This window comes from Vipera ursinii (assembly GCF_947247035.1).
Source record: "Vipera ursinii genome assembly, contig: scaffold_153, whole genome shotgun sequence".
Lineage (NCBI taxonomy): Eukaryota > Metazoa > Chordata > Lepidosauria > Squamata > Viperidae > Vipera > Vipera ursinii.
In genome coordinates, this window is record NW_028148369.1 from 45,215 (window position 1) to 67,486 (window position 22,272).

General features: G+C 49.2%; 1 protein-coding gene across 3 annotated transcripts; it reads left to right on the forward strand.

The window, feature by feature from the left end:
- Positions 1–1,683: 1,683 nt before the first annotated feature.
- Positions 1,684–21,544, forward strand: LOC310650575 (EH domain-containing protein 3). Of its 3 annotated transcripts, none has more exons than XM_083380146.1 (6): positions 1,684–1,996; positions 9,256–9,432; positions 11,263–11,360; positions 11,603–12,015; positions 14,805–14,969; positions 19,005–21,544. In XM_083380146.1, exons 1-6 carry the CDS (start codon positions 1,770–1,772, stop codon positions 19,530–19,532), a joined length of 1,608 nt encoding a protein of 535 aa, XP_083236272.1. In that variant the 5' UTR covers positions 1,684–1,769; the 3' UTR covers positions 19,533–21,544. The 3 variants fall into 3 exon arrangements, with proteins under 3 accessions (XP_083236272.1, XP_083236271.1, XP_083236270.1); XM_083380145.1 differs by lacking the exon at positions 1,684–1,996 and adding an exon at positions 8,370–8,713 and having other exon boundaries at positions 8,829–9,432; XM_083380144.1 differs by lacking the exon at positions 1,684–1,996 and having other exon boundaries at positions 8,370–9,432.
- The last annotated feature ends 728 nt before the right edge of the window (positions 21,545–22,272 follow it).

Below are 22,272 nucleotides of genomic sequence, written 5' to 3' on the forward strand. Positions count from 1 at the left end.
GCCCCTCCTCCCCGTCCTCCTCGACTGAGAAATCTCCTCCTTCGCCCTGTTGACTTCAGCGGGGGAAAAAACAATAAAAAAACTGCCGCCATAGAGTCCCTTCCTAGCGCGGCATTCCCTCACCGGCAACCCACCCGTTCCCGAGCAAGGCAGCCGACCGGAAACCCACCCTTTCCCCGCCTTTCCTCCTAGAGAGGCCGTCGTCCCTTTTCCTGCTTCCGGAGCGGAAATCCGCCCCTCCTCCCCGTCCTCCTCGACTGAGAAATCTCCTCCTTCGCCCTGTTGACTTCAGCGGGGGGAAAAAAACAATAAAAAAAACTGCCGCCATAGAGTCCCTTCCTAGCGCGGCACTCCCTCCCCGGAAACCCACCCTTTTCCCGAGCGCGGCAGCCGACCGGAAACCCACCCTTTCCCCGCCTTTCCTCCTAGAGAGGCCGTCGTCCCTTTTCCTGCTTCCGGAGCGGAAATCCGCCCCTCCTCCCCGTCCTCCTCGACTGAGAAATCTCCTCCTTCGCCCTGTTGACTTCAGCGGGGGAAAAAACAATAAAAAAAACTGACGCCATAGAGTCCCTTCCTAGCGCGGCACTCCCTCCCCGGAAACCCACCCTTTTCCCGAGCAAGGCAGCCGACCGGAAACCCACCCTCTCCTCCAAGAGAGGCCGTCACCGCTCTCTTCTTCTTTTTCCGCAGCGGAAGTCCGCCCCCTCCTCCCCGACAGAGAAGTCTCCTCCTTCGCCCTGTGACTTCAGCGGGTTGAAAAAAACAACCCCGCCGCCATAGAGTCCCTTCCTAGCGCGGCATTCCCTCCCCGGAAACCCACCCTTTCTCCTCCTCCCCTTTCCTCCTAGAGAGGCCGTCAGCGCTCTCTTCTTCTTCAGCAGCGGAAGTCCGTCCCTCCTCCCCGTCCTCCTCGACAGAGAAGTTTCCTCCTTCGCCCTGTGACTTCAGCTGGGGGGGGGGGGAAACAACCCCGCCGCCATAGAGTCCCTTCCTAGCCCGGCATTCCCTCACCGGAAACCCACCCGTTCCCGAGCGCGGCAGCCGACCGGAAACCCACCCTTTCTCCTCCTCCCCTTTCCTCCTAGAGAGGCCGTCAGCGCTCTCTTCTTCTTTTTCCGCCGCCATAGAGTCTCTTCCTAGCGCGGCATTCCCTCACCGGAAACCCACCCTTTTCCCAAGCAAGGCAGCCGGCCGGAAACCCACCCTTTCTCCTAGAGAGGCCGTTAACCCTCCTTTTTCTTCCGCAGCGGAAGTCCTTCGCCCTGTGACTTCAGTCGGGGGGAGGGGGGAGAAAAAAACAACCCCGCCGCCATAGAGTCTCTTCCTAGCGCGGCATTCCCTCAGCGGAAACCCACCCGTTTCCCGAGCGCGGCGGCCGACCGGAAACCCACCCTCTCCTCCTAGAGAGGCCGTCACCGCTCTTTTCTTCTTCTTCCGCAGCGGAAGTCCGCGCCCTCCTCCCCGACAGAGAAGTCTCCTTCGGCCTCTGACTTCAGCGGGGGAAAAACAACAACAAAAAAAAAAACCCCGCCGCCATAGAGTCCCTTCCTAGCGCGGCATTCCCTCCCCGGAAACCCACCCATTTCCCGAGCGCGGCAGCCGACCGGAAACCCACCCTTTCCCCGCCTTTCCTCCTAGAGAGGCCGTCGTCGTCCCATTTCCTGCTTCCGGAGCGGAAAGGCCGGGGGCGGATCTCCTTCCGGGGCTTCCGGCAGGGAGGCCGGGGCGTTTAAAGCTCGGCGGCGTCTGCTTCTCCTCCGGGCGTCGCCATGTTCAGCTGGCTGGGCGGCGAGCAGCGCGGCGCGAAGGAGCCGGAGGTCTTCCGGACGGTGGCCGAGGGTCTCCGGCGGCTCTACCGGGCCAAGCTGCTGCCCCTGGAGGAGCACTACCGCTTCCACGAGTTCCACTCGCCCGCCCTGGAGGACGCCGACTTCGAGAACAAGCCCATGGTGCTGCTGGTGGGCCAGTACTCCACCGGCAAGACCACCTTCATCCGGTGAGGACGCCGCGCCGGGGCCACGCAGGCTACGCACGACGACACTACACACAGAAAGACACTGCGCAACAAAAGGACTACACAACGCAACGCGCACCACACACACACACACACACACAGCAACAGCACACACAGCACCAGGACGCTGCACAAAACACTACATCCCGCAACAACACTGCACACCCAAAGACACTGCACACACACACACACACACACACACACACACACACAGCAACAGCACACACAGCACCAGGACGCTGCCCAAAACACTACATCCCGCAACAACACTGCACACCCAAAGACACTGCACACACACACACACACACGCTGCGCAACACGACACACAAGAGACCCTGCGCCACGCAAAGACCCTGTGCAACACTCACACAGCACAGCGACGCTACACAAAGCACTGTATCCAGTAACAGTACGCACACAAAGACACTACCCGACACAAAGACACTACACAACACACAGCAACAGCACACTGCACGCAGCACAAGGACGCTACATGCAGCAACACTACACACAGAGAGACTACACAACATAGTGCACAGATACGCTACACGACACAAAGGCTACACAACACACACAGCAACAGCACACTGCACGCAGCACAACGACGCTATAGCCAGCAACGCTACACACACAAAGAGACTACACAACACAAAGACCCTACGCAACACTCACACAGCACAGCGACGCTACACAAAGCACTGTATCCAGTAACAGTACGCACACAAAGACACTACACGACACAAAGACACTACACAACACACTCACAGCAACAGCACACTGCACGCAGCCCAAGGACGCTACATGCAGCAACACTACGCACACAAAGAGACTACACAACATAGTGCACAGAGACGCTCCACGACACAAAGGCTACACAACACACACAGCAACAGCACACTGCACGCAGCACAACGACGCTATAGCCAGCAACGCTACACACACAAAGAGACTACACAACACAAAGACCCTACGCAACACTCACACAGCACAGCGACGCTACACAAAGCACTGTATCCAGTAACAGTACACACACAAAGACGCTACACAACACAAAGGCTACACAACACACTCACAGCAACAGCACACTGCACGCAGCCCAAGGACGCTACATGCAGCAACACTACGCACACAAAGAGACTACACAACATAGTGCACAGAGAGGCTACACGACACAAAGGCTACACAACACACACAGCAACAGCACACTGCACACAGCACAACGACGCTATAGCCAGCAACGCTACACACACAAAGAGACTACACAACACAAAGACCCTACGCAACACTCACACAGCACAGCGACGCTACACAAAGCACTGTATCCAGTAACAGTACACACACAAAGACACTACACAACACAAAGACACTACACAACACACTCACAGCAACAGCACACTGCACGCAGCACAAGGACGCTACATGCAGCAACACTACGCACACAAAGAGACTACACAACATAGTGCACAGAGACGCTACAGGACACAAAGGCTACACAACACACACAGCAACAGCACACTGCACGCAGCACAACGACGCTATAGCCAGCAACGCTACACACACAAAGAGACTACACAACACAAAGACCCTACGCAACACTCACACAGCACAGCGACGCTACACAAAGCACTGTATCCAGTAACAGTACACACACAAAGACACTACACAACACAAAGGATACACAACACACTCACAGCAAACAGCACACTGCACGCAGCCCAAGGACGCTACATGCAGCAACACTACGCACACAAAGAGACTACACAACATAGTGCACAGAGATGCTACACGACACAAAGGCTACACAACACACACAGCAACAGCACACTGCACGCAGCACAACGACGCTACATCCAGCAACACTACACACAGAGAGACTACACAACACAACATAGTGCACAGAGACATTATGCGACACAAAGACTACACAACACTCACACGGCAACAGCACACACCACACAGCACAACGACACTACATCCAGCAACACTACACACACAAAGAGACTACACAACATAGTGCACAGAGACGCTACAGGACACAACACACACAGCAACAGCACACTGCGCGCAGCACAACGGCGCTACACAGAACACTACATACGGCAACACTACACACACAAAGACACTGCACAACATAACGCACACAGACACTACACAAAAACTACACAACACGCACGCAACACACTACATACACTACACAACACAAACACACAACGCACACAACACGCTACACAACAGACACACTACACAACACAGCACAAAGGCACAACACACACCACAATACACACACCACACAACAACACAACACACACTTTGGAGGGGAGGGCGAAAGAAACAACCCCCCCCTTTTTTTCTTTTTTCTTCTTTCCTGCGTGGGCCGCCTTTGGTTTTCTTTCTTTCGGATTTGAAGACCGGAGGGGGGGGGAGGGGGGACTACAAGTCCCAGAATCCCCCCCCTCGGGGCTGGGATCAATGGGGATGGTAGTATTGGGGGGTTGAGAAATCGTGGGCAAGCCTCAAATTGTTAGTCCTTGAAGATGGGGGCGGAGTGGGGGACTACAAGTCCCAAAATCCCCCCTCCCCCGGCTGGTATGGATGGGGACAGTAGTCTTGTATGGAGTGGAAGTCAGCCCTCAGTGTTCGAATTCGGCCCTTTGAAGATGGGACTACAAGTCCCAGAAGGCCCTCGGCTGGGATTGATGGGGACAGTAGTCTTGTACGGAGTGGAAGTCAGCCCTCAGTGCTCGAATTCGGCCCAGAAGGCCCCCGGCTGGGATCGATGGGGACGGTAGTCTTCTTGTATTTGGGGGTGGGGTTGGGGTTGAGAATCAGTGCTGGGATTGGGCCCCTTTAAGGTAGGGACTACAGGTCCCAGAATGCCCCGCCCCTCCTCCCCGGCTGGGATCGATGGGTAAAATAACCTTCTTGGTTTGTGAATTGTGAGTGACCCTCATTCGTTAGGGCTCGAAGCTGGGCCCCTCGAAGGTGGTGGTGGTGGGGACTACAAGTCCCAGAATGCCCTCTGGCTGGGATCGATGGGGACAGTAGTCTTCTTGTATTGGTGGGTGGTGGGTGGGACGCTGCCTGGGTTGCTCCAGGGCGTAACCGCAACGGGAAGCGTCCACCGAGCTGGCCCTTGGTGGTTTGTGTCGTCGCCGCCCGCTCGCGAAAACAAACAGGCCTCTTCGGCGTTGGGGTCCTCGGCGTTACGACCGCCACCGAGGAGCCAGACGTTGCGGTTACGAAACCAGACCCTTGAAAGGAATTGCCGCTTCTGCCTTCCGACCTGTCCGAAAAGGGAAACGAAAAGGAACTGGGCTGAGAAACGGATGGATGGATGGATGGATGGATGGATGGATGGATGGATGGATGGATACAGAGAACATGATGGAGAGAGAGAGAGACAGAATATGATAGCGAGGTAGATGATAGAGGCAATATAAACAGAGAATTAGATATAGATAGATTAGATAGAGTATGATAGATGATAGATATAGATGATAGAGACAGAGATATATATGCAGTTAGATTGATAGACAGATATAGACAGAATTAGATAGATTAGATAGATATAGACAGAGAATATGATAGAGATAGAGAATGTGATTGATAGAGATAGAGAATATGAGAGATGATAGAGATACAGAGACAGGTAGAGAGGATAGATAGATAGATAGATAGATAGATAGATAGATAGATAGATAGATAGATAGATAGATAGATAGATAGATGATATAGATAGATTGATTGATTGATAGATAGATAGATAGAGTGAAAGATGAGATAGATAGCGAAAGATGATATAGCTAGATAGAGTGAAAGATGATTAGATAGATAGATGATAGATAGATTAGATAGATAGATAGATAGAGTGAATGATGAGATAGATAGAGAGATAGATAGTGAAAGATGATATAGATAGATAGATTGATAGATAGATAGATAGTGAAAGATGAGATAGATAGATAGATAGTGAAAGATGATATAGATAGAGTGAAAGATGATATAGATAGATAGATAGATAGATAGATAGATAGATAGATAGATAGATAGATAAGGTAAGTAGGTAGATAGCAAGACAGACAAACAGGTAGATAAATATAAACAATATGATAGATTTACAACAAGAATAAGATGATAGATATGATAGAGAATATGACAGATGATAGAGAATATGATAGATATAAACAATATAGATGATAGAGACAGAGAGATACAGATGATATAGACAAATAGAGAATATGATAGATGATAGAGAATGTGATTGATAAAGATATAGATTACGATAGATATAGACAGAGAAATATAGATAATATGTAGATAGATAGATAGATAGATAGATAGATAGATAGATAGATAGATAGATAGATAGATAGATAGATAGAATAGGTAAGTAGGTAGATAGCAAGACAGACAAACAGGTAGATAAATATAAACAATATGAGATTTAGAACAAGAATAAGATGATAGATATGATATAGAATATGACAGATGATAGACAATATGATAGATATAAACAATAATATAGATGATAGAGACAGACAGAGATAGAGACAGATGATATAGACAAATAGAGAATATGATAGATGATAGAGAATGTGATTGATAAAGATAGAGAATACGATAGATATAGACAGAGAATTAGAGATAGATATATTAGAGAATAAGATAAATAGATAAAGGAGATACTAGATATAGACAGAATACAATACATGATAGAGTCAGATAGATTTAGTCAGAATAAGATAGATGATATAGATAGATAATAGATAGATAGATAGATAGATAGATAGATAGATAGATAGATAGATAGATAGATAGAATAGGTAAGTAGGTAGATAGCAAGACAGACAAACAGGTAGATAAATATAAACAATATGATAGATTTAGAATAAGAATAAGATGATAGATATAATAGATGATAGAGAATATGATAGATATAAACAATAATATAGATGATAGAGGCAGATGATATAGACAAATAGAGAAGATGATAGAGAATGTGATTGATAAAGATAGAGAATACGATAGATATAGACAGAGAAATATAGATAGATAATTGATAGAGAGAGAATTAGAGATAGATATATTAGAGGATATGATAGATAAATAGATAAAGGAGATACTAGATATAGACAGAATACGATACATGATAGAGTCAGATAGATTTAGTCAGAATAAGAGATGATATAGATAGAGAATATGTAGATAGATAGATAGATAGATAGATAGATAGATAGATAGATAGATAGATAGAAACAGAGAATATGAGAGTTTTCAGTGCTGCTCAACCTGCTGGCTGGGGAATTCTGGGAGTTGAAGTCCGCCCGTCATCCAGCTGCCAAGGTTGACAAACCCTGATCCAGACTCGGAGGGTCTTGTGAAGGCCAGCCAAGCACAGCTGGAAACGCCCGCCTGGCTCTGGGGCTTCTCCAGCTGTGCCCTGGCGCCGTTCTTCGGCCTGGAAAAACAACCGTCAATCTAAGCCTCTGAAATCAATGTTGGCTTGTCCTTGGCTTGGCCTTTCCACTTCTCCCTCCTCCTCTTCCTCCTCAACCCGGTTTGTTTGTCTGCCGACTCCGATCTGCTCGGCATCCAATTTCTCCCCCCGGCGTCTCTCGGCTGCACGTGGCCTCGTTCTGCTTTGTAGCCTCGGCGCAAATACCTGGTGGTCCTCGACTTGTGGCCTCAGGGGAGCACCAAAGTGCTGTCGCCGAGCGAGGGCCGTCGTTCAGCGAGCTTTGCTGGCTGGGGCATTCTGGGAGTTGAAGTCCACCCATCGTCCAGTTGCCAGTGCTGAGAAACCCACCGTTGGATGGATGAAGAGATGGAAAGATCGATGGAGAGAGGATGGATGGACAAAGAGATGGATGGAGGGAGAGATGATGGATGGAGAGTTGGAGGGATGGAGATTGATGGAGGGATGGATGGATGGATGGAAAGGGATTGATGGAGAGATGGATGGGTGGAGAGATGGTGGAGACATAGAGGGAGGGATGGAGAATTGGATGGAGAGATGCAGAGATGATGGATGGAGAAGGATGGATGGAGAGAGAGATTGATGGGTGGAGAGTTGGATGGAGAGATCCATAGATGATGGATGGATGGAGAGTTGGATGGATGGAGAGATAGATTGATGGAGAGATGGAGACATGATGGGTGGAGAGTTGGATGGATGGATGGAGAGATGATGGATGGAGAGTTGGAGGGATGGAGATTGATGGAGAGAGGGATGGATGGAGAGATGGTGGAGAGAGAGAGGGAGGGATAGAGAATTGGAGAGGGAGAGATGATGGATGGAGAATTGGAGAGATGCAGAGATGATGGAGAGTTGGATGGATGGAGAGATGGATGGGTGGAGAGTTGGATGGAGAGATGCAGAGATGATGGATGGAGAAGGATGGATGGAGAGATAGATTGATGGGTGAAGAGTTGGATGGAGAGATCCAGAGATGATGGATGGATGGAGAGTTGGATGGATGGATGGAGAGATAGATTGATGGAGAGATGGAGACATGATGGGTGGAGAGTTGGACCAATGAATGGAGAGATGGAGATTGATGGAGAGAGAGATGGAGAGATGGTGGAGAGAGAGATGGAGGGATAGAGAATTGGATGGAGAGGGAGAGATGATGGATGGATGGAGAATTGGATGGAGAGATGCAGAGATGATGGATGGACAATTGGATGGAGAGTTGGATGGTGGAGAGATAGATTGATGGAGAGATAGATGGAGACATGGAGAGTTGGAGAGGGATGGATGAAGAGATAGATTGATGGAGAGATGCAGACATGATGGAGAGCTGGATGGGTGGAGAGTTGGATGGTGGATAGATTGATGGAGACATGGATGGAGAGTTGGATGGATGGAGAGATAGATTGATGGAGAGCTGGATGGAGAGATGCAGAGATGATGGATGGATGGAGAGATGGATGGAAGGATGTCTGCTTGATGCTGCTGGCTTCAGGTCCCAACGATGGCTTGTCTGCTGGATGTCTGCTTTAACTGCCAATGATGGCTTTATTTCCTTGAGGCCGGCTTTCAGATACCAATCGTGGCTTGTCTGCCGGTTGTCTGCTTTCGAGTTCCAATCGCGGCTTGTCTGCCCGAGGTCTGCTTTCTGGGACCACGGACGGCTTGCCGGCCGGATGTCACCTGTTTCGATACCGACGCTGGCTTACTGGCTGGATGTCTGCTTCAAGGGTCCCAATCGTGGCTTGTTCTGCTTGAAACCTGCTTTCAGATACCTCCTGGAACAGGATTTCCCCGGGATGCGGATCGGACCCGAACCCACGACCGACTCCTTCATTGCCGTCATGCAAGGCCAGGTGGAAGGCATCATTCCGGGCAACGCCTTGGTGGTCGATCCCAAGAAGCCCTTTCGGAAGCTCAGCGCCTTCGGGAATGCCTTCCTGAACAGGTGCGGCGGCGGCCGGCGCGGGCTGGGAGTTCCAAACTGGTTTAACTGGGCAGACTGGGAGGGCGGCAGGGCTGGGCCCGACGGTCCCTGTCCGGTTTTTTTTTTTTCCCCCGGACTGCGTGGTGTTTTTTTTTTTTGTTTTTCCAGGCTATTTTCCCGCTTTGGAAAAGTTCCTTCTCAGGCATTGCGGTTAGTCCTCGCTTAACGACGGCTCCCTTAATGGCCAAAGTTAGAATGGATGTCCCCAGAGCACGGAGGATCCGATTTTAATATTCTCTCTTCCTCTCGCGCACGCTTTCTCCTTCTCTCTCTTTCTCCGTCTTGGTCTCTCCCTCTTTTCTCTCCCTTTCTCTTTTTCCCCTCCTCTCTCATTCTCTCCATCTTTTCTCCCTTTCTCCATCTCTTTCATTCTCTCTCTTTCTCCGTCTTTCTCTCTTTTTTCTCTCTCTGCCTCCATTGCTTTCTCATTCCCTCTCTTTTTCCCTTTCTTTCATTCTCTCTCTTTCTCCGTCTTTCTCTTTTTCTCTCTCTGTCTCCATTGCTTTCTCATTCCCTCTCTTTCTCCATCTCTTTTTCACTTCCTCATTCTCTCTGTTTCCATATCTCTCCATCTCTCCCATTCTCCCCATCTTTTCTTTCTCTCTCCATCTTTCTCTCTCTCTCCATTTCTTTCTCATTCCCTCCACCCCCTCTCTCCATCTCTTTTTCTCTCTCTCCTTCTCTCTCCATCCTTCTCATTCTGTCTCTCCGTTACTTTCTCATTCCCTCTCTCTCCGTCTCTCTCTTCCCTTTCTCTCCAACTTCCTCATTCTCTCTGTTTCCATCTCTCTCTCTCTCCATCCTCTCTCATTCTCCCCGTCTTTTCTTTCTTTCTCCATCTCTTTCTCACTCACTCTCCATCTTTCTCTCTTTCTCCTCTCTTTCTCCATTTCTTTCTCATTCCCTCCGCCCCTTCTCTCCATCTCTTTTTATCTCTCCCTTTCTCTTTTCATTCCTCTCTTCCACCTTTCTCATTCTCTCTTGTCTCCATCTCTCTCTCCACCTCTGTCTCATTCTCTTTCTCCGTCTTTCTCTCTTTCCATCTCTCCATCTGTTCTCTCTCTTTCTCATTCTCTTTGCCCATCTTTTCCCGTCACTCCATCTCTCCATCTTTCTCATTCTTTCCGTTTCCATCTCTCTCTCTCTCTCTCTCTCTCTCCTTCTCTCTCTCTCTCTCTCTCTCTTTCTCTCTCTCACACACACACACACGCACACGCACACACAGTGCCACAGACTTTGGCCCCTAAAAGTTCCTGATTCCAACATTCGGTGCAAGAAGAATTGACTTTTTAGCAGTCTTAGCCGTTTTAAGATGGCTGGACCTCAACTCCCAGAATTCCCCCAGCCAGCGTGGAGTTGAATTCTGGGAGTTGAAGTCCACCCGGCTTCAAATTGCGAACAATAGGAAACATTTCTTCGAGATGGGTGGACTTCAACTCCCAGAATCCCCCTGGACAGCATGCAGTTGAATTCTGGGAGTTGAAGTCCACCCGCCTCTGAATTGTGAAAACTAGGAAACATTTCTCATGCTCCGCCATTTTGAGACGGGTGGACTTCAACTCCCAGAATCCCCCCCGGCCAGCGTGCAGTTGAATTCTGGGAGTTGAAGTCCAGCCATCTCGAAGAAATGTTTCCTGTTCTTCGCAGTTCGGAGTCGGGTGGACATCAACTCCCAGAATTCCTGACTAACTTGAACAACTGTAGCGATTCACTTAGTGAGAGCGGCAGACAAGGCCGTAAAACGGGACAAAACTTAATTTATTTCCCCTTTCTCCCCCCCTCCACCCTCAGATTTGTTTGTGCCCAGCTGCCGAACCCGGTCCTCGAAAGCATAAGTGTGATCGACACCCCAGGAATCCTGTCCGGAGAGAAACAACGGATTAGCCGAGGTAAATAATCCATTTCCGAGCGACGTTTAACCAAGATAGTTAAAACTTGGCGGGTTCCCCTGCCTAATAGTCGAGACTAGAACTCCCCCGTCGCCTGGTGATGGGCCCCAAAGTCACCCGGCCGGCTTTCGCTGCCCAAGAGCGGAACTACAACTCCCGACCTCCGGGTGGCTTTCGACCCCGAGTTCCCAAACTCTCCTTCTCCCTCCCCCGTCCCCGTCCCCCCCCCCCGACTCGGACAGGCTACGACTTTGCCGCCGTCCTGGAGTGGTTCGCCGAGCGGGTGGACCGGATCATCCTGCTGTTCGACGCCCACAAGCTGGACATCTCGGACGAGTTCTCCGAGGTCATCAAGGCCCTGAAGAACCACGAGGACAAGATGAGGGTGGTCCTGAACAAGGCCGACCAGATCGAGACCCAGCAGCTGATGAGGGTCTACGGGGCCCTGATGTGGTCGCTGGGCAAGATCGTCAACACCCCCGAGGTGATCCGGGTCTACATCGGCTCCTTCTGGTCCCACCCGCTGCTGATCCCGGAGAACCGGAAACTCTTCGAAGCCGAGGAACAGGATCTGTTCCGGGACATCCAGAGCTTGCCTCGCAATGCGGCGCTCCGGAAGCTCAACGACCTCATCAAGAGGGCCCGGCTGGCCAAGGTGAGTCTCCGGAGGCTGGTGGGCGAGTGGGATATGCTGGGATTTTTCTAAGGATTTTTTTTTTAAGATGGATGATGGATGGATGGATGGATGGATGGATGGATGGATGGATGGATGGATAGATAGATAGAGATAGAGATAGAGATAAATATAGAGACAGATTCAGATAGATACATACAGATAGATAATAGAGAGATAGAGATAGATACAGATAGATACAGATATAGATAGATAGATATAGATAGATTATAGTTAGATTAGATCAGGGGTCTTCAAACTTGGCCCTTTTACGACTTGTGGACTTCAACTGCCAGATTTCCTCAGCCCGGCACGCTGGCTGAGGAATTCTGGGAGTTGAAGTCCACAAGTCATAAAAGGGCCAAGTTTGAAGACCCCTAGATTAGATAGATATAGATACAGATAGATACAGACAGACAGATAGATAGATAGATAGATAGATAGATAGATAGATAGATAGATAGATAGATAGATAGATAGATACAGATAGATAGATAGATAGATACAGATAGATAGATAGATAGATAGATAGATAGATAGATAGATAGATGATAGATAGATAGATAGATAGATGATAGATAGATAGATAGATAGATAGATAGATAGATAGATAGATAGATGATAGATAGATATAGTTAGATACAGATACATACAGATAGATAGATAATAGAGATATAGATACAGATAGATATAGATAGATATAGTTACAGATAGAGATAGAGATAGAGATAGATACAGATAGATAGATACATGCAGATGGATATAGATACAGATAGATATAGATAGATAGATATAGATATAGATAGATATAGATACAGCAGATAGATACAGATAGATAATAGAGATAGATACAGATAGATATCTAGATAGATAGATAGATAGATAGATAGATAGATAGATAGATAGATAGATAGATAGAGATAGAGATATAGACATAGATATATAGATAGATATAGATATAGATATATAGTTAGATACAGATAGATACATACAGATAGATAGATAATAGATATAGATACAGATAGATATAGATAGATATAGTTACAGATAGATATAGATATCTATAGATAGATAGATATGTATATCTATAGAGATAGATACAGATAGATATAGTTGCAGATAGATATATCTATATGTATATATAGATATAGGTAGATAGATATAGATACAGATACAGATACATATATAGATACAGATAGATACAGATAGATACAGATAGATACAGATAGATATAGAGATAGTTAGATAGATATAGATGAATAGATAGATAGATAGATAGATAGATAGAGATAGATATAGTTTCAGATAGAGATAGAGATAGATAGATATGGATAGATAGATACGGATATATAGATATAGATAGATAGATCTACATGTATATCTATAGAGATAGATAGATAGGTAGGTAGGTAGGTAGGTAGGTTTAGGTTTTATTAAATTTTTATACCGCCCTTCTCCCGAAGGACCCAAGGCGGTGAACAGGGCATATCATAAAACTACAAAAATACAAAAGTTAAAAAAAAGAATTAAATTATTGCCCACAGTAAAAACAATAGAAAATATATATAAATATTCAAACCCTAAGTAACTCCCCATCAGGCCAGGCCAGCTTGTTCAAATAAATGGGTCTTTAACCCGCGCCGGAAGGAGCGGAGATCCGGTGCCATCCGGAGCTCAACCGGCAGCTGATTCCACAAAGCCGGAGCGCCCACAGAGAAGGCCCAGCCGGCATTCCCTGACCGGAGGCACCCTGAGGAGGCCCTCTCTGTGGGAACGCACGGGGCGGAGGGGAGTCGACGCCGGCAGCAGGTGGTCCCCGAGGTATTCCGGACCCATGCCATGTAGTATATAAGGAGTAGAGCACTTCCTGGAGGACTGATGACGTTCCCTAGTTGGGTCCTGAAACATCTGCAAGGAAACCACCCAGCTCAGAGTCCTTCCTTCCTTCCTTCCTTCCTTCCTTCCTTCCTTCCTTCCTTCCTTCCTTCCTTCCTTCCTTCACTGATGACGTTCCCTAGTTGGGTCATGAAACGTCTGCAAGGAAACCCTCCAGCTCAGAGCCCCCCATGGAGTCTACAATCCTTTCTCCTCCTCCTCCTCCTCCTCGCACTGATGATGTTCCCTAGTTGGGTCCCGAGGATGATGAATTTTTATTTTACTTTTATTTTATTTCATTTCATTATTTGACTCTTTTCTTTTTTTCTTTTATTGTTTTATTGTATCATTTTATTTTATTATTTGACCTGATTTTATGATTTTATTTGATCTGATTTTATGCTTTTATTTGACTTGGTTTTATTTGACTTCATTTGACTTTATATTCATTTATTACTTGATTTTATGATTTTCTTTGACCTGATTTTATGCTTTTATTTGACCTGATTTCGTTTGACTTGATTTTATTATTTGACCTGATTTTATGATTTTATTTGACTTGGTTTTATTTGACTTCATTTGACTTTATATTCATTTATTATTTGATTTTAGGATTTGACTTGATTTTATGATTTTCTTTGACCTGATTTTATGCTTTTAATTTGACTTTATATTCTTTTATTTTATTTTATTTGACCTGGTTTTATTCTATTGCTTTATTCTTTTATATTTCATTTTTTGTTCTATTTTATTATTTTACTATTTATTTTACATTATTTTATTCCATCGTTTATTTTATTTTACTTTCTTTTACTCAATTGTTTTGCCCGATTACTTTCTGAATTTTATTTTATTTTATTTTTTAAAAAGGGACGATTGCTCTCTTTCGTTCTCAGGTTCAAGCGTACATCATCAGCGCTCTGAAGAAAGAAATGCCGTCGGTCTTCGGAAAAGATAACAAAAAGAAAGAATTGGTGAACAATCTGGGCGAGATTTACAGCCGGATCGAGCGAGAACATCAGATTTCGCCGGGTGATTTTCCGAATTTGAAAAAAATGCAGGTAAGTTGTCGGGGAGAAAAAAAAATGTCTTGAAAACGTTTTACGGAAATGTGGACTTCAACTCCCAGAATTCCCCCCGTCGGCCTCTCGGCAACCGGCCCGCATTGACCTCCCATTGGCAGCAGGCCAGAATCACGTGGTCCTCGACTTGTGACCGTTCGTTTAGCGACCAAAGTTGCCAGCGGTCCTGAACGAAGGAAGATTGAGGACTGTTTTTCGCGCTTACAACCGTCCTAGCATCCCTGGGTGTGTGTGTGTGTGTGTGTGTGTGTGTGTGTGTGTGTGTGTGTGACGTCAGAATTCAGACGCTCGGCAACCGACTCGTATTTACGACGGTCGCAGAGTCCCAGGGTCACGTGATTAAAAGTTCAGACGCTCGGCAACCGACTCGTATTTACGACGGTCGCAGAGTCCCAGGGTCACGTGATTAAAAGTTCAGACGCTCGGCAACCGACTCGTATTTACGACGGTCGCAGAGTCCCGGCGTCGCGTGATCAAAAATTCAGACGCTGGGCAACTGTTTCATAGTTACGACGGTCGCAGCGTCCCGGGAACCTATGATTAAAAGTTCAGACGCTTGGCCTCCGACTCGTATTTATGACGGTCGTGGCATCCCGGGGTCCCGGGATCAAAGGTCAGATGCTTGGCAACCGACTTCCCCTTCCTCCTGCTCCTCTTCCTCTCCTACTCCGTTTCCTCTTCCTCCTTTTCCTGCTCACCTTCCCCTTGCTCCCTTTCCTCTTCCTCCTGCTCCTCCTTCTTCCTCCCCTCATATTTTTCCTCTTCCTGTTCCTCCTCCTCTTCCTGCTCCCCTTCCTCCTCTTCCTCCTCCTCCTTCCTCCCTCTCCTCTTCTTCCTCCTCCTCCTCTCTTCCTCCTTCTCCTTTTCCTCTTCCTGTTCCTTCCTCCTCCTCTTCTTGCTCCCCTTCCCCTTGCTTCTCTTCCTCTTCCTCCTGTTCTTCCTCTTCCTCCTTCTTCTTTTCCTCTTCCTGTTCCTTCCTCCTCCTCTTCCTGCTCCCCTTCTCCTTGCTCCCCTTCCTCCTCCTCTTCCTCCTGCTCCTTCTTCCTCCCTTTCCTCCTCTTCTTCCTCCTGCTCCTCCTCTTCCTCCTCGCCTCCTACTTTTCCTCTTCCTGTTCCTCCTCCTCTTCCTGCTCCCCTTCCTCCTCCTCCTCCTTCCTCCCTCTCCTCTTCTTCCTCCTGCTCCTCCTCTCTTCCTCCTTCTCCTTTTCCTCTTCCTGTTCCTTCCTGCTCCCCTTCCCCTTCCTCCCTTTCCTCCTCCTCTTCCTCCTGCTCCTTCTTCCTCCCTTTCCTCCTCTTCTTCCTCCTGCTCCTCCTCTTCCTCCTCCCCTCCTACTTTTCCTCTTCCTTTTCCTTCCTCCTCTTCCTGCTCCCCTTCCTCTTCTTCCTCCTCCTCCCTCCCTCTCCTCTTCTTCCTCCTTCTCCTCCTTCTCCTCTTCCTGTTCCTTCCTCCTCTTCCTGCTCCCCTTCCTCTTCTTCCTCCTCCTCCCTCCCTCTCCTCTTCTTCCTCCTTCTCCTCCTTTTCCTCTTCCTGTTCCTTCCTCCTCCTCTTCCTGCTCACCTTCCTCTTGCTCCCCTTCCTCCTCCTCTTCCTCCGGCTCCTTCTTCCTCCTGCTCCTCCTCTTCCTCCTCCCCACCTACTTTTCCTCTTCCTGTTCCTCCTCTTCCTGCTCCCCTTCCTCCTCCTCCTCCTTCCTCCCTCTCCTCTTCTTCCTCCTGCTCCTCCTCTCTTCCTCCTTCTCCTCCTTTTCCTCTTCCTGTTCCTTCCTCCTCCTCTTCCTGCTCCCCTTCCCCTTCCTCCCTTTCCTCCTCCTCTTCCTCCTGCTCCTTCTTCCTCCCTTTCCTCCTCTTCTTCCTCCTGCTCTTCCTCTTCCCTCCTACTTTTCCTCTTCCTTTTCCTTCCTCCTCTTCCTGCTCACCCTCCCCTGCTCCCCTTCCTCCTGCTTCTCTCTCCTCTTCCTCCTCCCCTGCTCCTTTTCCTCTTCCTGTTCCTCCTCCTCTTCCTGCTCCCCTTCCTCTTCTTCCTCCTCCTCCCTCCCTCTCCTCTTCTTCCTCCTTCTCCTCCTTTTCCTCTTCCTGTTCCTTCCTCCTCCTCTTCCTGCTCACCTTCCTCTTGCTCCCCTTCCTCCTCCTCTTCCTCCGGCTCCTTCTTCCTCCCTTTCCTCCTCTTCTTCCTCCTGCTCCTCCTCTTCCTCCTCCCCTCCTACTTTTCCTCTTCGTGTTCCTCCTCTTCCTGCTCCCCTTCCTCCTCCTCCTCCTTCCTCCCTCTCCTCTTCTTCCTCCTGCTCCTCCTCTCTTCCTCCTTCTCCTCCTTTTCCTCTTCCTGTTCCTTCCTCCTCCTCTTCCTGCTCCCCTTCCCCTTCCTCCCTTTCCTCCTCCTCTAACTCCTGCTCCTTCTTCCTCCCTTTCCTCCTCTTCTTCCTCCTGCTCTTCCTCTTCCCTCCTACTTTTCCTTTTCCTTCCTCCTCTTCCTGCTCACCCTCCCCTGCTCCCCTTCCTCCTGCTTCTCTCTCCTCTTCCTCCTCTCTTCCTCCTCCCCTGCTCCTTTTCCTCTTCCTGTTCCTCCTCTTCCTGCTCCCCTTCCTCTTCTTCCTCCTCCTCCTTCCCTCTCCTCTTCTTCCTCCTTCTCCTCCTTTTCCTCTTCCTGTTCCTTCCTCCTCCTCTTCCTGCTCACCTTCCTCTTGCTCCCCTTCCTCCTCCTCTTCCTCCGGCTCCTTCTTCTTCCTCCTGCTCCTCCTCTTCCTCCTCCCCTCCTACTTTTCCTCTTCCTGTTCCTCCTCCTCTTCCTGCTCCCCTTCCTCCTCCCTCCCTCTCCTCTTCTTCCTCCTGCTCCTCCTTTCTTCCTCCTTCTCCTCCTTCTCCTCTTCCTGTTCCTTCCTCCTCCTCTTCCTGCTCCCCTTCCCCTTCCTCCCTTTCCTCCTCCTCTTCCTCCTGCTCCTTCTTCCTCCCTTTCCTCCTCTTCTTCCTCCTGCTCTTCCTCTTCCTCCTCCCCTCCTACTTTTCCTCTTCCTTTTCCTTCCTCCTCTTCCTGCTCACCCTCCCCTGCTCCCCTTCCTCCTGCTTCTCTCTCCTCTTCCTCCTCTCTTCCTCCTCCCCTCCTCCTTTTCCTCTTCCTGTTCCTCCTCCTCTTCCTGCTCCCCTTCCTCTTCTTCCTCCTCCTCCCTCCCTCTCCTCTTCTTCCTCCTTCTCCTCCTTTTCCTCTTCCTGTTCCTTCCTCCTCCTCTTCCTGCTCACCTTCTTCTTGCTCCCCTTCCTCCTCCTCTTCCTCCGGCTCCTTCTTCCTCCCTTTCCTCCTCTTCTTCCTCCTGCTCCTCCTCTTCCTCCTCCCCTCCTACTTTTCCTCTTCCTTTTCCTTCCTCCTCTTCCTGTTCACCCTCCCCTGCTCCCCTTCCTCCTGTTTCTCCCTCTCTCTCTCCTCCTCTTCCTCCTCCCCTCCTTCTTTTCCTCTTCCTGTTCCTCCTCCTCTTCCTGCTCCTCTTCCTCCTTCTCCCCCTCCTCATTCCTCTTCCACTTCCTCCTCCTCCTCTCCCTCTTCCTCCTGCTCTTTCCTCCCCTCTTCCGCTGCTCCTCCTCCCTCCCTCCTCCCCTCCTCCTTTTCCTCTTCCTGCTCCCCTTCTTCCTCTTCCTCCTCCTCCTCTTCTTCCTTCTCCCCCTCCTCCTTCCTCTTCCACTTCCTCCTCCTCCTCGCTCCTCTTCCTCCTGCTCCTTCCTCCTAGCCCCTCCTTTTCCTCTTCCTCCTACTCCTTCCTCCGCTTCCTCCGGCTTGTCCTTCTCCAAATCGCAGAATTAACGGAAGGGACCCGGGAGGTCTCCTTAGCCCCACCCCTTTCCTCCAGCAGGAGACCCTTGTCTCCTCCTCCTTCTCCTCCTCCTCCTCCTAGCGTTGGAAGGGACCTTGGAGGTCTTCTAGCTCCACCCCAACAACCTTCCAGACAAGTTGTCCGGTGTTTTCGTGTTCTTCTCGGGGTGGTTGACCCCGTCCTCACCTCGGCTCCCGTCTCTCCCATCCCTTCCCAGGAGCAGCTCCAAGGCCAAGACTTCAGCAAGTTCCAGCCCTTGAAGCCCAAGCTCCTGGACGCCGTGGAGGACATGTTGGCCAACGACATTGCCCAGCTGATGGTCCTGGTCCGCCAGGAGGAGTCCCAGCGGCCCGCCCCGATGGTCAAAGGCGGCGCCTTCGACGGGACCCTCCAGGGCCCCTTCGGGCACGGCTACGGCGAGGGGGCCGGCGAGGGCATCGACGAGGCTGCCTGGGTGGTGGCCCGGGACAAGCCCATGTACGACGAGATCTTCTACACCTTGTCACCCGTGGACGGGAAGATCACCGGGGCCCACGCCAAGCGGGAGATGGTGAAGTCCAAGCTGCCCAACACCGTGCTGGGAAAGATCTGGAAGCTGGCCGACCTCGACAAGGACGGCATGCTGGACGACGAGGAGTTTGCCTTGGCCAACCACCTCATCAAGGTCAAGTTGGAAGGGCACGAGCTTCCCGGCGAGCTGCCCTCTCACCTCATCCCGCCGTCCAAACGGAAACTGACAGAGTGACCGGGCCATCTGGAACGTCCCGTTTTGTGGCCTGGCGCACCTTTACCGAAGGGACCTCGTGGTAGAACGTGGAGGGGAACCTCCGTTGGCCTTCAGCCAAGGTCTTGGATTGAATTGGATTCACCTTCAACCGTTGGAAGAGGAGCCTTGTAGACCAGGTCAACCCCTCGGATGAAAGACACCTCTGGAAGAGGGAGCAAGGGTTGAAGAGGTCCACTTCGGCATTTGGGGCTGGCGTCCAACCTTCTTCCTGCCTTTGTGGAAGACTTCTGCAGCATGACCTGGCCTTCAGCCCATCAGGAACCCCTTGGTCCATCAGAAACCTTCTTGTTGTTGTCTCCAAGGACGATGGGAAGTCTCTTCTTCTTGACGGTGTCTCCAAGGACGATGGGAAGTCTCCTGTTCTTCTTGAGTTATCTTCAAGGACAATCATAGGTCTCCTCTTGTTCTTGAGTTATCTCCAAGGACGGTGAGAAGTCTCTTCTTCTTGACATTATCTCCAAGGATGATGAAGAGTTTCCTCTTCTTGAGTTATCTTCAAGGACAGTGATGGGTCTCCTCTTGTTCTTGAGTCATCTTCAAGGACGATGGGAAGTCTCTTCTTCTTGACGTTCTCTCCAAGGATGATGGATAGTCTCCTGTTCTCCTTGAGCTATCTCCAAGGATGATGATGGGTCTCCTCTTGTTCTTGAGTTATCTTCAAGGACGATGGGAAGTCTCTTCTTGATGTTATCTCCAAGGACAATGGGAAGTCTCCTGTTCTTCTTGAGTTATCTCCAAGGATGATGAAGAGTTTCCTCTTCTTGAGTTATCTTCAAGGACAGTGATGGGTCTCCTCTTGTTCTTGAGTCATCTTCAAGGACGATGGGAAGTCTCTTCTTCTTGACGTTCTCTCCAAGGATGATGGAAAGTCTCCTGTTCTTCTTGAGCAATCTCCGAGGATGATGATGAGTCTCCTCTTGTTCTTGAGTTATTTTCAAGGACAATGGGAAGTCTCTTCTTCTTGACATTCTCTCCAAGGATGACGGGAAGTCTCCTCTTCTTCTTGAATTATCTCCAAGGATGATGAAGAGTTTCCTCTTATTCTTGAGTAATCTTCAAGGACGATGATGGGTCTCCTCTTGTTCTTGAGTTATCTTCAAGGATGATAGGAAGTCTCCTGTTCTTGAGTTATCTCCAAGGTTGATGAGCTTCCTACTCTTCTTGACCTCCCGTCTCCAAGAAAGTCTCCTTTCTTCTTGGCATTATCTGCAAGGTCAATGGGAAGCCTCCTCTAGATAGGTCACAGAACACCTCTCCTTTGGAAAGGTGAACTGGGGGGTGAAAGGGGGGTGCAATCTCTAGCTTGAGGAACCACAAGGTTGGGTTTGACGTAGCCTGCCCCACCCCACCCTCCCGAACGTCCACAATCCAGAGGTCCTCTGGAAGGTTGAACCTTGTCTAGATGACCTGGGGATCTCCAGTTGAGGTCACGACCAAGATCTTCCAGCCTGCCACCTGAGTAGCTCTTCCCTTCTAGATAAGCTGGACCTTAACTTGTCGTCCTTTTGTCCTTACACACAACACGCCGTTAACTCCCGCATGTCCGCTCCGTTGTGATGTCCGCTCCTGGTCGGCCAACCCTACACGAATTTGCAACCTTCCTCCCCCCTCAGTTGTTGCCTCTCTACGACCGTCTGTGCCGAGAGGAGACCACCTCCCGCTGGTGGCCTTCAAGCCAGGCCGAACTACATCTTACACCTCCTCCAGAGCCGCCGGCTTGGGGCGGGGGGGTTTCCAGATCCTCTCGGTTTGAAAAATGTGAACCCAGAACTGAGCCGAATTCTTCTCTTTTTTTCCTCCCGCTTCTCGTTTTTCCGCACACCTCTTCCCGACGGTTTTGTCGGCCTCGGCGACGGACCCACAAGTGTGTGTGGCTTTGGAAAGGACGGAAGGATGGAAGAGGGCGAGAAGCGGGAGAGGCCTATAACTTATTTTATTTTAATATTATACATAAAAAGATATATCCTGTGTGTTATATATATATATATATATATATATATATATATATATATATATATATATATATATATATATATATATATATATAAATTCTATCTCCTTTCACACTTCCTCTCCTTTCTCCTTTCTCTCCTCTCTCTCTCCTCTCTCTCTCTCCCTCTCCTTTCTCTCATTCCTGTCTCTCGCTCGCTTTTCTCTCCTTTCTCTCGCTCCTCTATCTCCCTCTCCTCTCGCTCCCGTCTCTCGCTCTTCTTTTCTTCACTCTCTCCTCTCCATTCTCTCCTCTCTCCTTTTCCTCCTGTCTCTTGCTCTCCTTTCCCGTCTCTTTTCTCTCTCTCTCGCTCCTCTGCCTCCCTCTCCTTTCTCTCGTTCCCATCTCGCTCTCCTTTTCTTCACTCTCTTCTCTCCATTCTCTCCTCCTTTTCCTCCCGTCTCTTGCTCTCCTTTCCCGTCTCTTCTCTCTCTCTCTCCCTCTCCCTCTCCTTTCTCTCTCTCCTCTATCTCTCTCCCTCTCCTTTCTCTCACTCCCGTCTCGCCCTCTCCTTTCTTTTTTCTCCTTTCTCTCCATTCTCTCTCCTCTGTCTCTCTCTCCTTTCTCTCTCCTCCTTTCTCTCTCCTTTTTGTCTCCTCTCTCTCCCCCTCCTTTCGCTCCCGTCGCTCGCTCTCCTTTCTCTTCTGTCTCTTTTCTCTCCATTCTCTCTCTCCGCTCTCTGCCTCCCTCTCCTTTCTCTCTCTCTCC

Coding starts and splice junctions, on each gene's coding strand:
- LOC310650575 (XM_083380144.1), top strand. CDS start 8,858: ATGGATGGAGAGTTGGATGGATGGAGAGATAGATTGATGGAGAGCTGG. Junction 11,361..11,602: donor GAAACAACGGATTAGCCGAG/GTAAATAATCCA, acceptor CGACTCGGACAG/GCTACGACTTTGCCGCCGTC. Junction 12,016..14,804: donor AGAGGGCCCGGCTGGCCAAG/GTGAGTCTCCGG, acceptor TTTCGTTCTCAG/GTTCAAGCGTACATCATCAG.